General features: G+C 45.5%; 1 protein-coding gene across 1 annotated transcript in view; it reads right to left on the bottom strand.

Annotated features, from left to right (window-relative positions):
- The window catches only part of EXD3 (exonuclease 3'-5' domain containing 3), a 217,408-nt gene that overhangs the window by 161,682 nt on the left and 32,273 nt on the right, over window positions 1-23,453 (bottom strand). The window contains exons 3-10 of the mRNA XM_015416778.1: window positions 19,946-20,010; window positions 19,235-19,402; window positions 17,851-18,018; window positions 11,851-11,904; window positions 11,486-11,625; window positions 10,363-10,463; window positions 2,709-2,782; window positions 2,580-2,618 (exon numbers count right to left, since the gene is read on the bottom strand). Coding sequence (XP_015272264.1) covers window positions 2,580-2,618; window positions 2,709-2,782; window positions 10,363-10,463; window positions 11,486-11,625; window positions 11,851-11,904; window positions 17,851-18,018; window positions 19,235-19,402; window positions 19,946-20,010 — 809 coding nt within the window. The remainder of the gene's footprint in view (window positions 1-2,579; window positions 2,619-2,708; window positions 2,783-10,362; window positions 10,464-11,485; window positions 11,626-11,850; window positions 11,905-17,850; window positions 18,019-19,234; window positions 19,403-19,945; window positions 20,011-23,453) is intronic.

Here is a 23,453-nt window from a genome sequence, read left to right as displayed (position 1 = left end):
TTACAACATTCCACAGAGAGACGCATTCTTTTGAGTGAGGATGAGTTTCTTATTTCTTTCCACTTTACCCAATTTCCTTTCTCAAGAGGAATCCTTTTAGTCTCTGTGAGCACTTTTGAATAATCACCTTCCTAGTGCAAAGCTGTCCTTTCTCAGCAACTGAACAGGCAAATGATCTCACCGACAAATGCAACTGAGTCAGAAGCAAGGAAACAAGAATGTTCAGAATTTTATGCACAGAAGAACAGAAATTTACAGCTAGGAGTAGTGATGTTATTTATTTAGATAATTACACGCTTGCTTTTCTCCCTACTGGGGCACAAAAGCAGCTGATAATATCATTCTCCCCTCCTTCATTTTATCCTCCCAACAACCACTTTGTAAGATACATTAGTCTGAGAGACTGCAGCTGGCACAGCATCACCCAGCAAGGTTCAATGGCAAAGTGGAGATCTGAACCTGGGTCTCCCTGATCTATTCCAACACTGAGCCCTTACATCAGGCTGGTTCTAGTCTGCATATGCTCCTCTTCTCCAAGAATGTAGAACACATACAGACTGTAGTATTTGATCCAGAATTCACCAGTCTGAATTTTTATTTTTGAAAAGCAAGTTTCTACTAATATTACTACTAGTACTACTACTAGTACCACTATCACTCCTTATATATAAAAGAGTTTTGGTGTGACTCCTGGACATGCTCCCACAGCCTTTGGGCCACTCAGCTGCCACTCTCATGGTCTCCCAGTCCCTCGCTGCGTTGGCTCGGCCCCGCCCACGGAGCCGGTGGCCAGCATTTCGCCCTCACTCTTGAGGGAGCTGGCGAAGGGAATGGAGTCTCGCCCTCAGTGTGCTGGGAGCCGAGGGACGAGACAGCCGTTCCAGCAGGTGGAGGGTGAGGAGGGCGACTGCAACACAACGGAGGAACAGAGTGAGACACCAGAGAACCAGGAAGGGCCCCAGTCCCCGTGGCTCACCATTTGTGGGGCCAGGTGAAGACGCAAAGGTGGCCAGGTGCTCGCGGGTCTGGGGCTGGCCACTGGCAGGAAAGCCAGGACCTCCCTCCCATCCCCGCCCCACTGGCAGGGATGCACTGCGGTCAGCGACGGGGAGTACAGCTAGGCCAGGCAGTGGCCAACAATGACACTTGCCTGCTGTGTCGCCCCAGCGGTCGCTGTGCCTCACTGTGGCCCACCGCAGCTGCTCCATTCACCCCATCACCTCCTTTCGGTAAGGTGGGGCGGACCGGGAGATGCTCCAGCACACACGCGACCCCCTTCTTCATCTTCTCCCGACAGGCAAGTGGAGAGCTGACGAAAAGCAGGCTGCAGCCAGGCTCCCTTTCCTCGCAGCTGAAGGAGCTGCTGCAGGACAGGTGGGGATGGGGGGGGGAGTGAGCGAGAGCACCAAGGATAAGGAGGATGGCGAGGGATGAAGCCTGTGCGCTGGCAGCATTCCAGCTGGCCCCAATTTTGTCCCCAGAGAGAGGGGTGGTGTGGGGAGGATACCCATCATGCCCTTCTAGCGCCCGTTGTCTTGCTTCTACAACGGGCTTTGCGCCTAGTTAATAATAAATTACACTGTTTCCTACCCTTTATCCATAGAGCTGTGGAAGGTATACATAGGGTTACCTCCCCAAGACCATTTAGTGAGCTGCACGGCTGCATGGGGATCTTCACCTGGGTCTTCCTATCAAACTCCAGCACTCTAGTCACTCCACTGGCTCATATATACTGCTTTACAGAGATCAGAAGAATTTGGACATGTTACCTTATCACAGTTCTTCCAACAGTTCCATGAGCTAAACCAGTATCATTATTGCCACACTTCAGTGGGGTGGGGTGGGGACAGAGGGATGGCAGGTTGCCTAGGTCGACTACTGAGTTTCAGCAGAGGCAAGACTCAAATCAGAGTTTCCTGATGATTTCTAGGCCAGTCAATATATGTGAGGGCAATGCCAGCTGAAATTGGAGGGGTGAATATGATTCCCAGTGGTCAGAACTGGGAAGCGAAATTTCCGTGTTTTACATACCTCCTAGCCCCCTACCTCCACATGACTAGCAAAACCCCAGCATACATATTACAAAATAGTGAAGGCCAGGTGGCCAGCAGGGGCAGGGCCTTCTCTGTAGTGACACTTCCTTTGTTCAACTGCCACTGGCCCAGAGCCCAGCTGCAAAATTTCCTGTTTGTTTCAAATCTTGCTTGCTGTTCAATTGAAGCTGCTTCTGAATGCTTCTGAATGTATACCACTGCTATTTTTATTGTCTGAATTTTACTGCTGTAGAGTTGGGGGGAGTGTTAGTTGATTTTGACAGTTTAATGGCTTTATTTTAATCCCCTGTTCAATGTATTGAGAGTCTTATGGCTATGAGCTAGTAGACCAAAGAACAAATGAACAAACAAAACATTGTAGGTAAATTGTACAAAACAGAAGGCATTATGCATATATGCTCACTTTGCATGCTGCATACTGGTTGGAGAGTTCACCTTGGCTTGGTGCAGCATTTTAATGTCTTTGTTAGCACTGAATGCAACTTGCACATTGGAAGCAAAGCCAGAGATAATTCGCACCCTTACCTGAACATGTTCGGTCCAGTTTTCCTGAGTCATGGTTTTCTGGAAGAGAAATCACAAACAACACTGATGTCTTCTCAGCATCAAAAACACAACAGTCTTTGTACAACCCGCATGCCCCCCCCAACATACCTCAACAAACCTCTTGTAGAACAGGTATTTCAGAGTTCCCAGGTGACGCTGGTTGGTGGCGTTGGGGCAAAGGGCTGGGATGTGCAGGGAGAAGGGATAAAAAAATGGATCAGGAGGAGACAGGCAAGCAAACAAATAGGGAAGGAGGAGATCAGGGATTTTCTTCTCATTGTTTATTAAATCTTATTATCTCTCATTGGTACCCCAGCCTGCCTTCCTGGGTTGCATGGGTTGTTAGCCAAGTTTATCCTCACAATAACCCTATGAGGTAGGCCATGCTGAGGAGGAGTGAAATTACGAAGCTGCTTTACAGCTAATCATCAGTTTAGCTCCACATTAGTGAATTTGACTGGCAGCATCCCAGGCACAGGTTATTTCCCAGCACCAGCTGTTAGCTCTCTCTATAAACTGATGCCCTGACTTGGATGGCCCAGCCTAGCCTGATCTCATCAGATCTCAGAAGCTAAGCAGGCTCGGCCTTGGTTAGTATTTGGATGGAGGACCTCCAAGAAAGTCCAGGGTTGCTTCCCAGAGACAGGCAATGGCAAACCATCTCTGAACATCTCTTGCCTTGAAAACCCTACAGCTGTGACATGACAGCACTTTGCACCACCACCAAACTGCTGCTTTGGCCCCTCCCATTCAATGTCCACTTTTTAAGACTTGGGGATTTTTCCAAGCTCTGTTTCCCGAGATCCTTCAACTATGTCAGGGATTTGAGCAGCTCCTCCCTGTTCAAACCCATGTCTATCCAGTCCCAGTCAAAACATTTTGCCCACTGTACCACAAGACACATTTATAGGGTTTCAAAATTAGTCATTATAAAAATACACACAATATGCCAGACATTCAGAAAGTCAAGGCATTTGAACTTTTTTTTTAAACCCCACATGATTGTTACAAAGTTTATAACTATCAATGAAATCATTAACAAGAAAAGATCAAAAACAAGGAACAAAGCTCATCCTGAATTTTACCACTTCAGGCAGCAAGTGAAGGAGGGGAAGCAAATTTTGATGCTTTGCCATGGCGGTTAATCTTTATGCACGCAGAAAAATAAATCAGGGGGAAGAGTAACCTGCCCCTTTCCCTATAGCCTGCTAATTTTAAACATGCTGATTTTTTAAAAATGGGAGACAGACCATACCAGCTAGTAGCCTCCCTTCTCACTGCCACCTGAAATAGCAGAATCCAAGAAAAGCTTTTACCATGAGGTTCTAATGAAAGTATAAAATGGCCTTGACAAATTACTTTGGAAGAAGTACACACAAAATTAACCTAATTCTTTAACTCCAGAGGCTTCCAATGGCTAATTAATACCTGCTTTCAAAGCTCTCTCAGTATTTCCAAAGGAAATAATCAGCTTGAATGGAAACCCCAACCAAAGCTCTCTAAAATCAATTCTGATAGGTCTTAACCTTCCACGTTTATTCAACATTAAATTACTTGATTAAGAATGTTAGAAATCCTACCCTTCCCCCAAAGAGCTCATGGTTCCTTCCCCTTCTCCATTTTATCCTCATGACAACCCTGCTAAGTACGGTCACTCCAGTGGGCTTCATGCCTAAATGGGGATTAAATTCCAGCCTAACCACTACATCACACTGAGTCCCAATCTGGCAACCCCTTGTCACCATGATGACCCTAAGTGTGCTCAAGGAGGCAGCAGCAGTTAAGAGAGCATCTGTGAATGCATCAAGGGGAGCTGGTACTGGATGTGAGAAGATCCCCATCGTTTCCACTGAAGTACAAAAAAAAAAGATGCCACATGTGCAGGAGGGCAACACAAATTCTCTGGTGCATGAATCTGACTACCAAAAAGTGTGCAAAATGATACTAATGAAGGACTCTCTTCTCCACAAAAGTGAACATGAATTCCTAAGAGTGTGATTCACTGAGATGTTCTCTCAGGCCAGCCTCAGTGAAAGAATCAAAGGCTGCCAATGCCTCAGCCCCTAACTATTTCACTGGGGCTGGCATAGGGAACCACCTGATGGATCATGAGCCTAATCCTTTAAGATCCCCCAAGGACATTTTGTGTCAAAGAACCTTGAGAAACAGTAAAAAAAAATCTCATGGGGGAATGATTCCATCAATCTTGTGGCATGTTTGCCTTGTCAGACATCATTCTAAACCACAAATAGGTGAAAACCCAGCTTCCCACACAAACCTGCAAGACAGAATGCTCAGACTGCAGACGTTCCAGGGCAGCTCACTCCTACCCTCTAGTGTTGACATGACTGAGTAGAGCCAATTAGCATGAACAATTTAATGTCCTTGTATGTTCTGACAGATTCATTTGGCTGTTTTTTTAGCTATGGGCTTTTCCGCATGGCTTTCCCCCATCAGTTCTGGCCCCATACTGCTTTGGTTTATCCTGATTTCCACATGCATTTTGTGCTTTTAGTTTTTGCTTCTTTTCCCCTCAGTTCTTTTGAGACCACTTTTACCCCAGTCTTTTTCTGGATGCCAATTTTGACTTGGCTTTTTCCTCATGAGTAATGTTTCTCTCAGTTTTCTTTGTCCCACCCACTCCTACCCATCTCTGGCCCACTTTTTGATGATTGGACTGTCATCATCAAACCACTCCCTCTCTTGGCACCCCAATCTGAAAAAAAGTGGTTTACTTTTATTTAAATGGTTCTAAAATATTGATGTATCAATATAGTGTTTGTAATGATAGGAACTGCGGTGGCTCAAGTGGTTAAGACACTGAACTGCAGGCTGTGGAAGGTCGGCAGTTTAGCAGTTTGAGACCTGAGTGTGTCGCATGACGGAGTGAGCTCCCGTCTCTAGTTCCAGCTCCTGCCAACCTAGCAGTTCGAAAGCAAGAAATTGCAAGTAGATAAATAGGTACCGCTTCGGTGGGAAGATAACAGCGTTCCGTGCGCCTTGGTGTTTAGGCATGCCGGCCACATGACCACGGAAACATCTTCGGACAGCGCTGGCTCTTCGGCTTTGAAACGGAGATGAGCACCGTAACCCTAGAGTCGGATTTGACTGGCTTTCGAGCAAGGGAACCTTTACCTTAATGACAGATTAAGCAAGATCTTTGACTTCCCAGCTTTTGTTGTCAAAAGAGGATGTTTCTAGCCCCTTCCCCCACCCAGATATGGCTTTTCCTCTATATCTCCATGACAGAAGGTGTTAGAGACTAAAAAATGGGAAAGCTGGAAATTCAGAGAATTTGCTTAAATGATCACCACAACACTATACTGATAAAGCATGCCCAAAAATAAAAACAGGAGGGTACTGTGACACCACTGATGATGAAAACACCCTTCCTTAAAAATCCTCATTACTTAAGGCAAGGCACTTGCAGAAGAAAATAAATTGACTCCACAACTGTGAAAATGTACTGGGAGGGCAGACATGTGGGAGCACTGTGCTCAGACTTACTCCACTGTTTGTGGATCAACTGCCAAGGAATCCAGTAGTAAGTTGAACATGAGGAAACGTCTGTTTTTGGAATTAAACAAACTGAAAATCCAGCCACTTAAATCTAAGGCAACTGTTAGTCAGGGCTGTGCATAAGCCATGATTTCACAGACCACACCACAATGCAAATATGTGATACGGGGTGCAGAATTCTGTACTCTTAAGAATGTCAGTGCTTTAATAACAAAGGCACATAACAAAAAGGTTTGCCAATGAAAAAGAGGGTGGGGTGGATAAGTACATGATTTAGTGCTCCAGTACACACATGCATACATGTTCAATCCCTGCACACAGAAATCAGCATGCCAGGGAAACGGCTCAACTAAAAGCCTTATTCCTGGGAAGCTAATTTTCTACAAGTAGGGAAACTTATACTGGGGAATGTAATAATTTCAAGTTATATGTAGGTGTTTCTTTAAATGGTTGGTGTCAGAAGAACAAGAGGGTGAAAGAGGGAGGTGAGTGAGTGAGGTGATTGGTTGGTGACTGAGAGTGTGTGGGCGGAGCTAGATATGTGTGTGGAGAAAGAGAAGGAAGTGTGTTCAGTTTGAAGTCAGCAGTCAGTAGCTGTCAGTTGTGGTCAATCTACACAGTCTGAGAAGTAGTCTTCTAACTAGAATCATATACAAGTGCTGTGAAAGGCATCAAGATTCTAAAGGAAGAAGAACATATACTTAAGGGGGCATATTAGGCAAAATCTAATATACTCAGAGTATTTTAAGAGTGTGAGGGAAAAGGCTGACAGAGACCTGAGTAAAAGGGGAGATTTTACTGAGCAACTTAACAAAACATCTTGTAACCAATACAATAAAGTTTTATCTTGTTTATCATTAACCCAGAGTCTTCTCCTCAGAACCACATAGTCCAACGAAGGAGCCATAGAGCTTGGGCACATTACTGTGGGAAAGGTTAATTAAAGACTGGAATTAAATTCCTGGTGGCAGCGATAGATACTTTGAGTGAGAGAAAGAAACAACAAGGAATTTAAAACTACATCACAACTAACCACACAAAATAAAAGAGAGGTACCGTCACAGGGGAACATTCAAATCATGCAATTCCCCTCAAGCGGACTGTTGACATGATCTGGAGGAACTGTGCTAAAGCTAATCAGACCTGAGCCTCGTCAGTGCTGGATGGGAGACGACTTGAGAAACAGCTTTTAACTGCATAGTCTACTGGTTAGACTAGGATCTTAGAGACCCAGGTTTAAATCCCCACTCTGCCATGGAAGCTTGCTGGCTGATCTCGAGCCAGTCACACACACTCAGCCTAAATTACCTCCCAAGGTTGTTGCGAGAATAAAATGGAGGAGAGGAGAACAATATAGGCTCCTTTAGATTCCCTTTGATGAGAAAAGTGGGGTATTTATTTATTTATTTGCTTCGTTTGAACCCTCCCTTTCTCCCCAGTTGGGACCCAAAACTTCACATCATTCTCCTCTCCTCCATTTCATCCTCATAGTAACCTTGTGAGGTAGGTTAGGCTGAGTGCGTGTGACTGGCTCAAGATCACCTAACAAGCTTCCATGGTAGAGCAGGGATCTGAACCTTATTGTCACAGGTCCTAGTTCAACACTCTAACCTAGGGGTCCCCAACCTTTTTGAGCTCATGGGTACCTTTGGAATATTGATGTAGGGTAGGAGGCACAACCACAAAATGGTTACTGCAGGAGGCAGGTAAAGGTAAAGGTTCCCTTGCTCGAAAGCCAGTCGAGTCTGACTCTAGGGCTGCGGTGCTCATCTCCGTTTCAAAGACGAAGAGCTTTGACTCAGTGCTAGAGTTCCTAGAAAACAAAGATGATGCTTTACAAGCCAACTTGATTGAGTCCAAAAAAGACATAGCTTATTTGACAGACTTCTTTAATAAATGTAATGAAACAAATCCAGGGGTCTTTTTGTAGAAAAAGAGCGGCCAGAGCTCATTAGCATAACTCATTAGCATATACCACACCCCCTGACATTACCGGAAGTGTGTCTCGGGGGACTGGAGCAGCAGCCCTCCCACGCGGCTCGGAAAACCTGGGGCGGGGCTCTCCGGGCCTCCCCCAAGCGGCAGCGCTCCCACGGGGCTCGGGGGAACCTGGGGGCGAGGCTCTCTGAACCTTCCCCAAGCCGCTATGCTTACACGACGTGACGCCCTTCTACCAGTCCTTTGCCCCTTTGAGGCCCTCAGGAATGCTCCACGAGGAACTAGGGAAGCGTCTTCTGCTGTAGGGAAGGCAGCACATTCCCATCTCGCCTGCCCACTTTGGAAAGGGTTATCGTTACACTCAGTCCAGCCCCCGAGTGGTTGGGGTGTGGGTGTGTCTATCGCAGCTATATTCACACACACCTGCCACTGTCCCGAGAACCTCTGGCCACCAGGAAAGGCAGCGCGCCCTGCAGCCGGCCTCGGTGCGAGTTCTTCCCCCTTCCCATCCCTTCCATCCAGCGAGAACAAACCTTTTATGGTGACGGCGTCAGTGCTTACGTACCTCGCTCCTACCCTCTCCGCTGCCTCTCGCCTTCTGCAACGCACGGATTCGGGATCCTGGCTTTCCTCGGAGAAAACCAGACCCACTGCCATCTCAGCAATGCCCTCCCCCCCCCCGTTCGACTCCTCTTGTCACCTCAGGAGGAGGACTCTCCTCTCCCATGCAGAGCGGCTCTCCGTCCAATATCTTTCATCAGCCGCAAGCATCCACTTTGGGGTGGGGGATAGGCAGTCCCTCTCAGCGGGATTAAAGGCACATTCCTTTGTGTTCGTTAGAACCCGACAGCTTTCTTCGGGGCCCTCGACAGGCCTGCATCGAGCCTCTCTCTAACAGCTTTCCGCCGCTTCGGGAGCATAACTGAGGTTAGGGGGAAGGCCTGAGAGTGCGCTAGCACATCAGACCGCGGCATCACGGCGATCACAGCGATCTTGGCAGGTAGGCCTGCCAGTCGTTTGTAGAGGTCTTCCTAACCTTTCTTTGAGGCAGGTTCTAAGAGCACTTCCCGCTTCTTCAACGAAAGAGCTGCTGGAAGTGTGTCTCGGGGGACTCCGGGCCTCCCCCGAGCGGCAGCGCTCTCGTGCGAGCTCAGGAGACCCAGGGGCAGGGCTCTCCGGGCCTTCCCTGAGCCGCGGAGCTCCCGCACGAGCTCAGGGGACCCGGGGGCGGGGCTCTCCGGGCCTTCCCCGAGCCGCAGCGCTCCCGCGCGAGCTCGGGGGACCCGGGGGCGGGGCTCTCCGGGCCTTCCCTGAGCCGCGGAGCTCCCGCACGAGCTCAGGGGACCCGGGGGCGGGGCTCTCCGGGCCTTCCCCGAGCTGCAGCGCTCCCGCGCGAGCTTGGGGAACCCGGGGGCGGGGCTCTCCGGGCCTTCCCTGAGACGCGGAGCTCCCGCGCGAGCTTGGGGGACCCGGGGGCGGGGCTTGCCACCACACGGGCTGCCGGAGCGGTGCTCCGGAGGGCTCCGGCCTGAAAAGACCCCTGGCCACCGCAGAACCAACTACAAAATATCAGGTGGTGAGCTTAGGCATAACTAGTAACTCTTTAACATGTCAGGCAGAAGTTTCTTGCTTACAAACAACTTACTTAGTTGTGCAGTGCTGTGGAGGCAGCAAAGTCGCTAAAGCAAAGTTTTTTAAAAATCTGCATAGCCAATCAGACCTATAATGGCCAATCAGAAGACTTGCTGGGCAACAGCCCTACCTAAAAATACTTGGAAGGTGTCAGGAAAGGTGTCAGCAGGCACTATGGCAACCACAGGCATCACACTGGGGATGCTGCTCTAACTATTACATGAAGTAAATAAAATAAACAAACAGAAGAATGACACAGCAGTGACTAGGAAGGCAATGCAACTACAAAGTGAAATTCTGCACAGTATCCCTTACTGTCACCCCTCTTTTTGCTCCGTGGGGATGTCTCTTTTTCCTTCCCAAGTAGAGGGGGGGATTCCATTCAATCACACATTTTCAGAGTATGCTGTAGTAGTCAGTGTCAGAATAGGTAGGATCTGGGAGACCAAGATTTAAATTCCCACTCTGCCATGGAAGCTTGCTGGAATACCTTGGACTAGTTCCTTTCTCTCAGCCTAACCTACCTCCTAGGGTCATTGCAAGAATAAAATAGAAGACAAAAGGAGAATGTTGTAAGCCACTTTGGTTCCCCATTGGGGAGAAATGCAGCCTGGGTATAAATATCTAAACAAATAGTGCATATGTGTTCTGACGTGAAATCATATTGGCTTACCTGGATCGAGATTATACTTGTCCAGGAACCGGAAGATCAATTTGCTCAACATCTTATGATGGACTTTCTCTGGCCTTATATTGGCCAAGCCTCGATACTGCCTGAGAGGGAACTCATAAAGACACATTTTGACAATTTCTTTTCGTTTTAGGTTCTCAGCAATGCGTTTTTGTAATTTTGGCTGCATTTAATTATTTCAGGAATTTAGGCTAGATATGAAGGGGTCACTGGGTGGGAGTTTAATGACTGCTGTTTACTTTATTATATAAATTTTATTATTTTATATTCCTTAACTTTAATTCGGTTTAATTTTTATTTGATTTTGTTGTTTTTCTGTTGTAAGCTGTTTTGAGCACTTTTATAAAATAGAAGAGGGACATATATCTCATAAATAAATAAAATAATAAAAATGTCCTTCCAAGTTGCTTAACAATGTAGCCTATGTTGAGCCTCACTTGGGTTCCAATAGCCTCTGCATTCTATCTGTTGAGAGTGGCCAGCTAGATGCTTCAGGGGGGGTTCACCACAAGCAAAGCAGGATGGGAATATCCATCCTTTCTGTCAGTAACTGACATTTGGTAGCCAAGAGATACAATTCCTCTGAATAGATGAGCTACTTTTATATGCAGGGCTGGGTATACAATGCAATCTCATACAAAAGACAGAAGTTTGAAGTTGGCCCCAGATGCAGAATGCAACTTCTTGATAATCTTAGCTTTCATCAAACAAACAAACAAGTTTGTAGCCCTCATGGCTGCAAAAACTGAAACATGTGAGCAGTGCTGGCTAAAATATCAGAAGCCAGAGGGTTAGCGGAATAAGATTGCCAGCAGACGGGGAAAAGAGATTTGGTGTCCTATGTCTTTTCCCCTCCTGATAATGTGCAGAAAGGGAATAATTTATGCAAAGTAGCAAAAAAAAAAAGTAGGAGAGGTTATGGACATTTGCTTAATACACCTGCAGAATCTGAGATGCCTTGATGGAGAATTTTCAGCCCCTGAATCCACAGAAGATCTAACAGCTATTGCAGGAAACAAACAGAGAGACAGCCATCTACCTTGAATAAAATGTTGTTGGTCCTAAAGGTGCCACTGGACTCAAACTTTGTTCTTCAGCCACCTACCTTGTGACAGTTTCAGTCCTGAAGCCTGGTTCACACCACGAGTCCAACAGGCGCAGGAGCTGCTGCTGCAAATTGGGGTATTCTTCCACATATGATTCAACAACGTTCATTTTATCTTGAAGCAGCAACGGAACACACATCTAAGAAGAGGTCAAGAAGCTGAGAAATTTGCATTGTTGCTGCAGCAGTGGTTTCTTTGCATGCTGGTGGATATGATGACAGCAAGAGGAGGGGATGTTGCATGCTTCAGGGGGGAAAGGTCTCTGTATGTAGAGGACTAGCTTCTTAGGGAGAAGGCCGAAGACAGACAGGCAGACTCCCATTCATGCACTTATTAGGGTTTTTATATGGACAATAAACTTTACCTTCTCAACCTCCAGGTCTGGCTGTAGTTTCAATTTTATGCTTAAAATGGCAGCCTAGAAAAAACAAATAGACAGGAAAAAATTATGGATGCATAAGGAAGGACAGCATCAAAGATTCACACACACATATTCAATTTGCACTCTTCAGGCATCTTGGCATGTTCCTGGCCGTCACAGGAATTTCCCCACACACCCAAATTTGATTCCAGTGGGTGAGGGTCCTCAATCCTGGTGCTGCATCCCACTGGTGACTTTTCTAGAGCTGTAATACAATGCTACTGCCATGTTATGTGCATTTCAGGGGACCACTGCTTCAAGATGTTGCTGCCCCCCCCCCCAATGCATAGTTGTAAAAACAAACAAAACAGTTTGGTGTCAGTGACTGCCTTGGTGATTCCTCATGCATTACCCCCCCCCCCACACACACACACACTTCATTGCCTGCTACAACAATGTTAAATCACAAACCTCTTTGGCTCCTCACTACCAGGGAGAGGAAAATCAGCATCATTCCTGCACCTCCTTGTAATATATTGTAACACAGAGAGAGCCAGAGCAGGGGAATGGTTAGAGTGCTAGATTGGGATCTGTGAGACCCAAGTTCAAGTCCTCACTCTAACCTACCTCACAGGGTTGATGTGAGGATGAAATGGAGGAGAGGATAATGATGTAAGCTGCTTTGGGTCCTCATTGTGGAGAACGGCAGGGTATAAATTATGTAAATAATACAGTTGAAAAAATAGGGGGCAGATGAAAGGTAGGTAGGTAGGTGGGTTTAAGGAGAAAAGGAAATAATAAAAGGTGACAATATGAGGGCTGCCAGGAGAAGGAAAAGAGGAAACTGTGTGGGGAGGGGGAGACAAGGGGAAATTAAGTGCCCCCTCCCCGAGACCTTGCAAGTTCTCCACTGTGCAACTGGGCCTGGCGGGCAGCTAGCACTGTGCAGAGTTTTTTCAGGGTGCTGCCAGGAGGTGGGAAGGAGAGAAAGCTGGAGATGGGGGGCAGGTAAAGGAAGGCTGGTTGGTGGTGGGGAAGGAAACAAGGAAGCAGGAAAATGGGAGAGGCTATAGGAGCTTTCAGGGAAGGAACAAGAGGGAATAGTGGGGGGGATGAGATGGCCCCTTGCAAGACCTTGCATGTCCCCTGCTTGTTTATACCTAATTTCAGTCTCCTGGGTAGTATGGAAGTATACCACATTTGGGGATTGTGTTTCAAGTCCCTCAATTTGGACAAAGAGATGAACAAACATCGTATACACAGACTTCTTACAATCACAATACTTTGTTCGACTGAATCCATCTAGGTCACTTTTGACTACTCTGACTGGCAACAGCTCTATATTGTCTCAGGCAGAGGAATGCCTTTCTGAGCACCTGACACCCAAAGATCGTGATAGTGGGAATGCCAGGAATTGAACCTGAGACTTTCTGAATACAAAGCAGGTGCTCTCCTATACAGCTACAGCCTCAAACAGAATGTCTGGGAGTGCCTCAAGTGAATGTCATCTTTATAGAAATAGTGTATATGGACAGTCCAGCATTCTGTTTCATACAGTGGCTAACCAGTTGCCCTGGGGGGGACGACAAATAGGACACAGAGGCTGAGCTACGGATGCCAAACCCCTTGGTGGAGGTGGGGAGTCCCCACTGCCAGGTCCTGCCCCCCAGCCAGCCAGCAAGGGGATTTACCAGTAGAAAGAGAAAGGTCCAGTCCACATTGCTGGCATCACACATGAAGTGATCTCACCATGCCAGAAACTTCCAGCCAACGTTCTGGCATTTGGGCAAAAACTCTCTGGTAGAAGCCAATTTTACCACAGAGTTTTTGCCCAAATACCAGAGTGTCCCCTGAAAGTCTCTGGCATGATGATCTCACTTCCTATGCAGTGCTGGCAACATGGACTTGGTCTTTCTCTTTCTCCTGGTAAGACCCCCCCATCCCCCGCTGGGTGTCAGGAGGGACCTGGCAACCCTAGGCCAAGGCCTGAACCTGAGGTTGCCTCCTAGTACCAACATTCACAGTTTTACTGCCTCTGGATGTGGAGATTTCCATTAGTTGTCTTTGCTAGTAGCTGCTGAAAACCCATTCTCCATGAATCTATCTAATCCTATGCTGCTCACCATGCGCTGCTGAAAACCCATCCTCCATGAATCTATCTAATCCTATGCTGTTCACCATGCTATTCTTTATATACACTTCAGTATTCTCTCTGTATCATTTATTAATAAGCTCTTCACATGGCAACAGATTTTATAAGGTTGCGCACATTTTGCTTTTCTGAGCTCGTACCACATAGCAGCCAAAAATGATATGGTCCTTATTCTGGAATCTGGAAGATTGTAAAGACAGGCTTAAAACACAGGGATTACGATCTATGCTTAATTCTCAAAAGGAGGGCTTAATTGGCAGGCTGGTGGTAAGCAGAGCTCTTAGCAAATCTCAGCATTCCTTTTTTAAAAAATCTCAAGTTTCTAGCCCTACTAGCAGTGAAGATACACCAGGGAAATCTACAAAGCCAGAAAAGAGTTGCTGAACAACACCTCTAGTGGTCAGAGGCAAGACTCCAGTACATTGTGCTCACAATTAGCAGTAGAATGAATTATGCAAATAGGCTGCAATTTAATTTACTTATTTTATATAGCTTCTCTGAGCAGGGAATTTTGACATGTGTGCATGTGTTAGAAAAATAAATTTTATACAAAGTAGAGAGGGGGAGACAGTCTCTTTTACAAGGTTGTATTAGCAAATGAACTGAAGTTTGGGGAAGGTGAATGATTTTAGAGCGATAAAAGCATTCCTGTCATGCATCTTATATGTTGACACAATAGGGTTGTGAGATCCCTCCTGGCAACCGAAGGGGATGGGGGGGGGACTTCCCAGGAGAAAGACCCAGTCCACAATGCCAACATCGCATAGGAAGTGATGTCATCACACTGCCAGAGACTTTCAGGGGACACTCGGGTATTGGGGCAAAAACTCTATGGTAAAACTGGCTTGCACCATAGAGTTTTTGCCCAAATGCCAGAGCATTGCCTGGAAGTCGCTGCCATGATGACGTCACTTGGTGTTAAGTCCTGGCAATGTGGACTGGACCTTTCTCTGTCCACTGGTAAGTCTTCCCGCCAGCCAGATGATGGTAGTTGCAGGTAGTTGACATGGACCATGATTCCCACCATTAGCTGCATATTAGCACTGATCTGGTGGAAAAAGCTTCCAAGGGGAAATGAATATGCAGATCAAAAAAATAAATGCCACAATTCATTTCAATCTTATATATTATCTCTTCAAATTAAGAAAAAGCTAATCCATTCTGCACAGAGAAAGCCAATGTAGCGTAGTGGTTAATGGGTGGGGCTATAATGACAGTTTGTGTTCAAATCCTATAAACCCTGTGTTAGCCACACTGAACTCCTTGGAAGGATACAGATGAGTTATTGAAATGACAACCCCATAACTAAAAACAGTCAAATGGTTAAGGGAAAGGAGCCTTTAATCTTTGAACAAAAGCAGTATTAAATATATATATTTCCCTGTCTTCAATAAAGAAAACCCATTAATATAATTTTCCAAGGCTATAAAACACCAAACAACATTCTTCTCCACACCCAGAATCATTCTAGTCAGCAAGGGGAAAAAAGCAACTGATTGTACCTCTTCCTTGGCCTGTCTCCACAACCACCTGTTTAGAATTTAATATACTGCTATTAAACAAAAGAGAGAGAGAGAGAGAGACTACTGCTGGCCTTCAAAACAAGTTCTACTGTATGTGACCCACAAATGCACTCCCTTCCTCCCCAAAAATCCAGAAGCAAAAGGAACGGGGCTTTCTTCTTTTCTTTTAAAAAGCACAGTTATCTTTTTACCTTTATAAGCTGTTTAAAAATGTAAATAAAATAACTCAATAGACAATAGAGGGCATTCATTTTGCCTGAAGACGGCCGCCACCCCTTCGACATGAAATATCGCGGCACATTAAGTCATGAGACCCCGCTAATCAAAGCTGACAGGGCCTTCAATGTCCTTTGCTGAGGGGGACTTAGCGGTATCATGGGGGCACTGAAGCACGCCAGACTGCTCCTGTTCATATGACAATAGCTTTTCTTCCCTAAAGGGGCCGGCCAGTGACAAGAGTCCCCTTTGTCTGCCCCATCCTCGCACTGGGGAGTGCAAGAGAGGCCCATTCAAGCAGGGCCAGACACCCTTTGAAAGGCTGAAGTGTAACATAAGATGCGGATGAAACACTAGCCTGCCTTCTGCCTAGCCCCTCATTCTTTCTGAAGCACAGGCCTGGCCTATTCATTGCTGCTATATTAGCCTCAAAGTCTGCTCAATTCCGGCATTGTTTCAAAAAAGGCCCTGCCGGCAGCCATCTTGGTTCCCTCAGAAACCAATAGTCAACACTGAAAACACAGAGGGAAAGCTAACTTTTAGCTTGTACACCTGTATGAAGGGTGCCTCTCCAATCTTCTCTTTGGACAGCACCTATCAGATTTTAGGTGCAAAAAATATAAAGAATATGCCCTCAGTAACTAGTGGTCTGACAGACCATCCCAACTGAAATTATTTAATAAAGTACAGGATCTCTATAACTGTATCTGTGGGAACAATCTGTGGTTAAGGTCCTGTTTCTACAGTAGCTAATTTCTGTAGCAGCTAATGATTCTGAGAACCAAGATGTTGGCTCACATGGGTACAATGGTTTCTGGTATGCAGTGAACTGGCATCAAAAAGAGGTTGCCATGTGCCCAAGGAAAAAGAATTCTCATGTGACACTTATCAAATCACATAATGAAGGGTCCCTGGCATAGTGGAAGAGCATACACTATGCATGCAAGGACTCAGTTGCTCAGAGCTAAAGAAAAACCTAATATGAAAATGTGGAGAGGCCCTGACATTTAGAGTAGATAGCAGAGGCAGATGGACCAATCCTCTGGCTCAGGATTAGGCACTATTAGGCATTGTTATGTGAACTAAATAGGCACTATTAGGCATTATTATGTGAACTAATACAGTGTGGTGTAGTGGTTAGAATGTTGGACTAGGACCCTGGAGACCCAAACTGGGTTTACCTTGTGCCAGTCCCCATCTCCCAGCTTAACCTACCTTACTGGGCTGCTGTGATGATAAAATGAGTGACCCAGGTACCCCACCATGAGATTTGGAGGAAATATGAGATTTTGTTAAAAATCTAATTGTGCATCTGTTCAAAGCTCCCTTCCCTCCACAGACTCTGCCACACAGCTGAGATTTCAGCACTGAACTTACTGAATGAACATGCTCCAAACCCCTCTTACCTAAAATTATGAGCAGACACACAGTTACACTCTTGTAATCAGATACCCTCCTTTGTGACAAACAACACTTCTTTTTAAAAAGGAAAGAAAGCCCTTCTCCTGCGGCTGGCGAGACAGAGCTGAGCGATACAGCTGGATGCATTTACTGCTGAATGCACAGGCCCCAAGAAATTGGCCCAGAGCCTAGAAAACAGCTCGTCCTTTGAATCTCCCACCTCTGATGTTAAGAGCTACTATTTCTTCAAACTTGAAACTGCTACTCTGGGACCTGGCAACAAGCAACACCACCACATAGTGGCCATAAAAGTATATTACAGGTTTCTTTTTTCAAATGTAAGGATGCCAACATGGGGAAGCCGCAACATGCCAGTTTCTCTGAGCTTCATCCATTAATTCGATTGTATCTTGCCCTTCCATGCAGGAGGGCTGCACAATAAAACATCATAAAACCAGCAGAATTAAAAATGCAAGTATTAAAAGCCAACAACAAACTATGATCACAGCTAAAAGCAATCATTAATTCACCGGTATCTGTTAAAACCGACATAAAAACCTGGGCCTGAACTCATTACTCTTTGGCCGACTGAAATCAGTGCTCCTTCTTTCAGTGAGGTCTAGCTGCTCCCTCCAGGGAGATATTGTAGATAAGGGCAGGAGGATTAGGACTGGGAGAGGGGGCAGAGAAAAGGCAAGGGGTATGTCTCACCTCTTTGAACTTGTCCTTGTGGTGGAGGTGGCTGATGTGGCCCAGAAGGTGGCAGCGATCTGCAGCATGCAGCTGATAGATGCTGATCAGCAAGTCCATCAGGCTGATGTGGCACTGAGCAAGCACGGGAAACACACGGGACTGAAGCTTCCTTAACCTCAAGCCAGACTGAAAAATCAGAGAGAGAAATTCTAGAAGTCTACAATTTTTTCAGCCTCAGAGTGGTATAACGTCAGCCTTTTGGGAGCTGAGCTGAAAACAAACCCGTACATGCTTGCCCCAATGCTACCTGCTTTTAAAATCATTTCAGCCAAAGGAAAATTCAGATTGTGTACCTCATTCTTATTTCTACCCATGACTGTTTTCCTCCCTCCCTGCCAAGTACATCACACTTTAATTAGCCAAATAATCCAGTACAAAATTAATTTATAGAATTCACTGCCATCAGATATGGTGATGACCATTTAAAGCTTTGGTAGCTTTTTTTTCTTTTAAAGAAAACAAATTCACGAAATAGGAGAAGCATAGAAATAGTTGGTAGTTAGCAACCAGGTAAATGAAACTTCCATCTTCAGATGTAGCATGACTACAATCCTGGGGACAGCCAACAGAAAGGAAGACTGTTGCCTTCATGCCCTGTTTGTGGGCTTCCCAGTAGCATCTGGCTGGCCTTTGCTGGAAACAGGATGCTGGGCTAGATGGACAGGCATCCAAAAATGCAAGTGTTGGGTAAGACTATATTGTTTACCCTGCTTCTCCCAAGACAGGCAAGAACTCTTCTCTGATCTTGGGATGACCTTTGAGAGCATTCAGAAGAAAAAATATCATCTACTTCCAAGTGCAGACCTCAGTGATGAGGACTCTCCCACAATCCTCTATGCATGTCAGGGGTCTCAGAAGGCCAGAAGCAACCACAAATAAGGATTGACTACCAAAGCCAGACAAAATCTGTAGGTAGACCGTTGGTCTGATCCTGCAGGGCATTTCATATGTCCTTAACCTGGATTCTCAGCTGGCCTCTCTGAATATAGGGAGATCCACCCTGTAGCCTGATCATTAGAAACCCTGAACCTGCAGGGAGATGCTAATAAAGCTCTTAACAACATGGCATTCTTTGAGCCTCACCTTCTTGCAGGGTGTGACTTAAGCAGCCATCACAGCACACCTGCTGTTGGCAGTGTGCTGTGCATGAGATTTGGTAGACTGACGGCTGGCATGCAGGCAGTGCTGTCTCACAGCTGGGATGTGTGCACATAAGCATGTGCATAACAACAAACTCTATGTTTCTTTGGGAAAGAACAAGCTGATGTGATAAAAATAGGGCATGCCTACAGGGCACAAAAATCTACCAAGTTCCATCCAGGCTCAGGGCACATCCACTCACCAACTGGCAATTAGGATGTTCCTTTATCCAGAACTGTAATTCATGGGCAATGTGGTGTGCCAAGGAATGCCCTTTCCCTTTCCAATCACTGCTGGCCTCCAGCACATCCAGTAGCCACTCCAATGGCTCTTTGAGGGTTGCAAAGGCCAACCAGATTTCTTCCCTGAGCTGTGGAAAAAAAGACATGCATTTGTCAGCCAGACTTTATCCAGGGCTATGATTCTGTGAGCGCACAGGATATGCTTTTGAGTGCAGAATCTAGCTTCTGAAACTCTTGGCTTTTTTGTCTGTTTTTGTTTTAAAGCAAGTGTCTAACCCATATGAGTAGCAGATATGTTTACAAATGTGTGGCAAGACCTGCTGAAATCTGAGAAGCCAGAGAAGCTATTGAATAATATTGTCAGTGGTGAACAGATATGGCCAAAGTCCAGCATGTTAAAAAATTGCAAAATTAGGCCAAGAAAAGAAAGCATGCAAAAACACCCAATTTATGCAGGCTGCTGAATTCCCTTTCTTCCTGATGCAGAATGTTAATGCTTTTGACACAAAGTACACCTATCTCCATTTAGCATCAATGTTCAACATGGGTTATTTCCCCGCTAGCATGAAAGGCCTAAATTATGCAATCATAAAAAACCTCCAGCAAATGTTCTTTATTTGTATAATTCATTCACATCTAAGATGATAGGGATTTTTTTTTAATGGTCTCACCTTTTCCATTTCTTTCTTTGCTAAGAGAGGCTGAAGATTTTCTAGCAATGAGAGTGGATCCTGACCTGGAAAGAAGGAAGGGTGGCAATTTTTAACCACAGCTATAGCTATATGCACACACATTATATTACATTTTATAAGCACACGCACCTACAATAGATTCTGCGTTTCTGCCCAAACATAATGGTGTTATCTATCCAAATGGCACTGAGGCCTCAGGGGTGCCCTTTCTTTTCTCAAAGTAGGATGTCAACCATCTGTTATTCCATCCCAACCCTGATAAACCAAAGCGAGAGACCAGGAATGCCTACCCATGCCCATCCCAAACTTGTTTGCCACTGAGTGAGCCCAATGCCATCCAGCAAGTTAGTGGGAGAACCAAAATCCCAAGCTGTTTTCTAGACCCTGGCTGCTACTCAACATGGTACTAGTGCACATGCACATTTGCTTCCTCTTTTAAGTTGCTTTAGAAGCCCTTGGTGAACTAAACCAATTTTTCCTATGGGAAAATTACAGGATCTCCGGATACACATACTTCACTCCCTTGATGACGATGGTAGTTCTTGCAAGAGGCCTGGATAGTTCAATGTGCCGCCCTTCCTTTCTTTCAACTCTGCCCTGCTGTGGACCACGTGCTTTATGACTAGCCAAAGTCCTGAATTCCTCTAGAAATGCCCGGGAGCCTGCTTATCTTGTTCCTTTCGATAAACACCTCTTGCATCCTGTTTTTCTCCTGTCAGTCAAGCAGGAAACTGACGATTGTTTGGGGATGTGTGTCAGTCAACAGGGGTGCTACCGGGGCTGGTCACATGCAACCTGCCCATTTGCCACTGAAAACTTTGGGTCTTTTCAGAGAAAACACTGCTGCTGTGTTGACTCGTAGGGTTGCCAGCCTTCTGCTGGAGTCTTAAGTTCTCCCAAAATTACAGCTGATCTCCAGACTACACAGAAGGAAATGTCAGCTTCAGAGGACATCACAACCCCACTGAGTTGCCTCCACTACCTAAATTCTGCCCTCCACAGACCCCACTTCTCAATCTCCAGGAATTATTTCGAGCTGGAGTTGGCAAAGTACAAAACAGGATGCTTATCCAATTTCTCAGCAAAAACTCAACCTCCTCATGCTGACCTGCATTCTGACCAATAAATGCAAAGGCATGGGGATGACTGACAAGCACTTGGCTCCCCCTCTCCCCCCATTCTTCCAAAGGCCTAATTCTCACTGAGGCAATCTATCCAGATGGGACTCACATGATTGAATGCTCCTCCATATAAAAATTCCCTGCACACAAACTTGGTTTCACAAACGAAGCTTATGTCTAGCCTTTTGCTTGAAAATGGAAAAGAAGCATGTCAAGGAAGAGGAATTAGGGGGGGGGGGTATTTTTGCATTTATGTGTGTGTGTGTGTCCCCATGCCTGGACGTTATGGCGACCTCTGGCAACTCCTACTGCGGCATGGAAGATGTTCAGAGAAGTGGCTTGATAGCCTGCTTCTGCTTCCTGACTCTAGTATTCTCTGGAGGTCTGCCATCCAAATACTTGCCAGGGTTGGCCTTGCTTAGCTTCTGAGATCTGACGAGATCGGGCTTGCCTGGGCTATCCAAGTCAGGGCTGGGAAGAGGAATATTTTAAAAAATCAATAATGTGAGCCCCCACCACTACCAGCAATCTGAAGTAGTACAGTTTACCACCTCTGTAAGAATTAGACCAGTCTTCTGACTTGCCATACCATGCATACCATGGCCTGGTCCAGAGAAAGCAGAATTCCAGCCCTCCAGACTCTACCACACCGCTTGACCTCTGTCATATCTCACAAATGGAGGCCAGCTCCGTTGAAGCTCTCCATCAACATGAACACAAAATACAAGGCCAGGGGTCACATTTCATAGCAGATCAGGCAAGAAATGTGATCTCAGCTGCATTTATAGAAATATGCAGCAATTACAGCTGTACCATTATATATGGAATGTCATACATATGTTGTACATAATAGATGGCAAAATGGAGCTGTACAAAGAGACTGGAACCAAAGTCATAAAATGCCAATCCTGTTGCAGCCTCTGTTAAATACAAATGGGTCTTCAAGAAGGAAGCCGAAGCCCAGTCCTGCCAAATAAACAGAGAAAAAACAGGATGCCCACTCACTGTACTCTCCAGCTCGGTGCTTTCTTTTATTTAAATCCTTTATCAGCTACTTCACAGACCAATTACAGGAGTGCCTTCATATAGGGGTGGGGAGTGGGTACTATGCTGGCCTGGGCTATTAGCTAGTCATATTGTCACTCAGCTATGTATTCCTGGTTCGACTGCATTGTTCATTCGATGTCCTATACTGTAATCCATCTTGCATCTCAGTGAAAAAGGCAGGCTATAAATAAGCTAAATAGATTATGTTAAAATCAGCAAAATAAAGAAATTTTAAAAATTCTTTCCATTTTCAACTGTTGTTTTCTCCTAATTTTGCACACCTGCTCCTTAACATTATGATTATCTCTCTGCTGCTGCTTGTTTCTGATTTGTTTCAATGAACATTTTATATGATTTGTTGTATTGCGCTTTTATTCTGTAAACTGCTTTGCAAGCCATTATGAAAAAGCAGGATACAAATATCTAAGTGAGTGACACAGAGACAGAGAGAGATTAATTCTATTGAAGGATTCTTTTAAAAAGTCAACTGTCATGTCACCTTGTGGCACAAGACCAAATCCAGACTGAGGTTTTCTTTCTCAGTGTCTAATCACACTTCCCAACCACTTTATCCAGATAGTAAATATTCCTAAATATATTTTAACTGCACCTCTTCTACAATTAGCACAACACCAGTGTCACTAAACATTTCACCAAAATTAAACTGGAAGCCAGTAGCACCTTGAAGACTGACATTTTGTTTCCTAGCATAACATAATAAAAGTCATTAGCTTTTAGGGTGCTTACTGGACTCCGGTTTAATTTTGCTGCAACAGGCTAACTGTTAAGTCCGGCGCTTAACAATGAGTCGAAGAGTGATTTCAGCAAAACTCAGGTTTATTCAGCTCGATAATCAACTTCTCCAACACGGTACAACTCCTCATAGCCCGAACAGCTTGTCCATTTCAGCTGCTCGGTATTTAAACATTCCGGGCTAATGTAGCCACACCTACTATACAAGTTCCAACCTATCAGGTTGTTCGCATAATAGCCCAATCACAAACGTTCCCACCACAGACAGTTCAAATGTGATTGGACACAATACTTTCGGCGCGAATCCTAGCCGACGTTCAAGCTTAGCATAGCTTTCCTATGGGATGATTCACACTTCATCCCCCATGCATTCAGGGCAGCATCTGAATACATTACAATTTAGCATAGCTTCTCTATGGGATGATTCACACTTCATCCCCGTGCATTCAGGGCAGCATCTGAATACACTACAAATCCCTCCCCCCTAAGCAAAAACACTACGAACAGTCATAATCACTCAGGTAGGAAGGTGCACGTCGATTTCTCTGAGATCTACGAGGTGGTAC

The sequence above is a fragment of the Gekko japonicus genome, unplaced genomic scaffold, assembly GCF_001447785.1.
Source record: "Gekko japonicus isolate JY-2015 unplaced genomic scaffold, Gekko_japonicus_V1.1 scaffold140, whole genome shotgun sequence".
NCBI classification, from domain to species: Eukaryota; Metazoa; Chordata; class Lepidosauria; order Squamata; family Gekkonidae; genus Gekko; species Gekko japonicus.
Note: the sequence above shows the minus strand (reverse complement) of the source record. Positions and strands in the feature narration are given on the sequence as shown.